This window comes from Octodon degus, unplaced genomic scaffold (genome assembly GCF_000260255.1).
Source record: "Octodon degus isolate 3935 unplaced genomic scaffold, OctDeg1.0 scaffold00034, whole genome shotgun sequence".
In the NCBI taxonomy this organism is placed as follows: Eukaryota; Metazoa; Chordata; class Mammalia; order Rodentia; family Octodontidae; genus Octodon; species Octodon degus.
The window spans coordinates 11,619,070-11,620,929 of NW_004524610.1; the positions used below are offsets into that span (position 1 = coordinate 11,619,070).

Here is a 1,860-nt window from a genome sequence, read left to right on the forward strand (position 1 = left end):
CACTGAACTATATCTCTGGCCCTGGATATATCCTTAATTAACTAATGGGATATCAATATCATTCTTTGGATTCAAGCAGTTTTATGTTTTCTGTAATGACTTCCTACATGGTACATAAGCCTTGGTGATGTCCAAAAGCAATTGATAAAACAAAAAAAAAAGTCCCACATTATTTCTTTAATTTGTACAGGATATGCAACTTAGAAAATTAAAAAAGAATACAGAAAATATTTTATAGCCCAACAGATTTAAATTAGGTTTCAATTATCATGCACTTTTTTTGTTTCTTTTTGCGTTAGTTTATTTGTTTGTTTTTGGGTTTGGGTTTTTTTTTTGGGGGGGGTTTGCATGAATGGCCAATGGCCCATTCAGAAATGTGAGAGGGACAAAATAATTATCCTGTCCAAGGGCACCCTGACTTTGGTACCTAATCCCAGCTGTCCTCGCCTAGTCCTTGAAGAGTGAAGAGGAAAAGTGATTTTTAAGCCTTAGGAGAGCAAGTGATTTAGGCCATAAAGAAAAGTTCCAAGGTTCTGTCAACTTATCTGAAGAGGAAGAAAAAAAAAGTCATTTCTACTGAGTCAAAGAGAAGAACCCCGTACTGGAAGAGATGAAATGATTCCAGAAGTTTGTGTCTTACATAGTGTCTCCAGATTACCCCGCAACTCTGCCTTGCTCCTTCCAAGGGACAAACCTTTCTGCAGAGCACAGTGGGCTGGGCTTCAGCTCCTGCTTTCACCCACTGGCCAGGGAGGAAGTGCCCTGCGTGGGCAGTGTCCAGCAGCCACCTTCCCAGGGCTGTCACCTGGGCTTTGGCAGCCTTGGCCCCCTGGATGCACACCGACAGCGGTAGGATTCCCAGGACTTTCTCAGGAGCTGAAGTTTCTAGCTGCATGGGTCTCCCACAAATAATGTTTTCCATGTGTGAGGAGTTCGCAGACCCCGAGGGGCTTGCATGTCCATGACTTCTTTAACTTGAAAGAAGTAGGTAGGTAAGGGATTGGCCTCGGCCTGACCGCGTCTGATCTGGAGCGAGGGCTTTCGCGGGGGACTCTTTAAAGGCCCTGGCCCTGGAAGGGGGCGTGGAGGAGTGTCCTCTTTCGGTCCCCACCCTGGGCCTGGCTGAGCGAGCCCGGAGGGCTGTCTCCTCCCCTTCCCGCAGCTGCTGGTCTCTCCGCTCTCAAGCCGGAGGTCGGGACGCCGCGGCCAGGACTCTTTGGGCTCCTGGAGGGGACTCGCCCGGCCACCGCGATGTCAGGAGCCGCCGGGGTCCTCCTGCTCCTGCTACTCTCAGGGGGCCTCGGGGGCGCTCAGAAGCAGCGGCCCCTGCAGCGGCGGCAGCCCCAGACGCACCAGCAAAGAGGTAGGTCGAGGCACGGGCTCTTGCAATCCAGGTCTGCGGCGCGCTGGGGAAGAGGTCCAGACTTGCAGGTTCAGGTCAGCTGCGAGCCAGCGCGACTTCGAGTCAAGGGACCAGAGCGCTGTGCGTTGTTCATTCTTTTCTGAGAGGGCTGCAATCCTGAGAGTTGATTTACAGAATCTTTCCAAGAGGCAAACTTTTTCAATATGGAAAAATAAAAGAGGAAAATAAAGTTTTCCCCAATTCAGCTCCATTTCTGAGTGAAAGCTTGGCTTCTCCACTCTGCCAATTTACTTGGAACTCTCTGGAAGGCATCACATGCATCTTTTCCTCCGCCTTAAATTGAAGGGAGTTTGTTCCCGGTTATCTAAATGGGATTTGTAAAGTAGTGAAGTGTGTGCACATTTTACTTTCAAGGCAATAAAATAAAAAATCCCCTAACCTCATTTTTTCATCTTTTCCAGACCCATGGCGCTCTCTCTGTCTCTGTCTCTCTCTCT

General features: G+C 49.0%; 1 protein-coding gene across 1 annotated transcript in view; it reads left to right on the forward strand.

Moving 5' to 3' along the window:
- The first annotated feature begins 1,065 nt into the window (after window positions 1–1,065).
- Window positions 1,066–1,860, forward strand: part of Lama2 (laminin subunit alpha 2) — a 639,722-nt gene continuing 638,927 nt past the window's right edge. Inside the window, exon 1 of the mRNA XM_023714262.1 lies at window positions 1,066–1,363. Coding sequence (XP_023570030.1) covers window positions 1,252–1,363 — 112 coding nt within the window. The 5' untranslated portion in view covers window positions 1,066–1,251. The remainder of the gene's footprint in view (window positions 1,364–1,860) is intronic.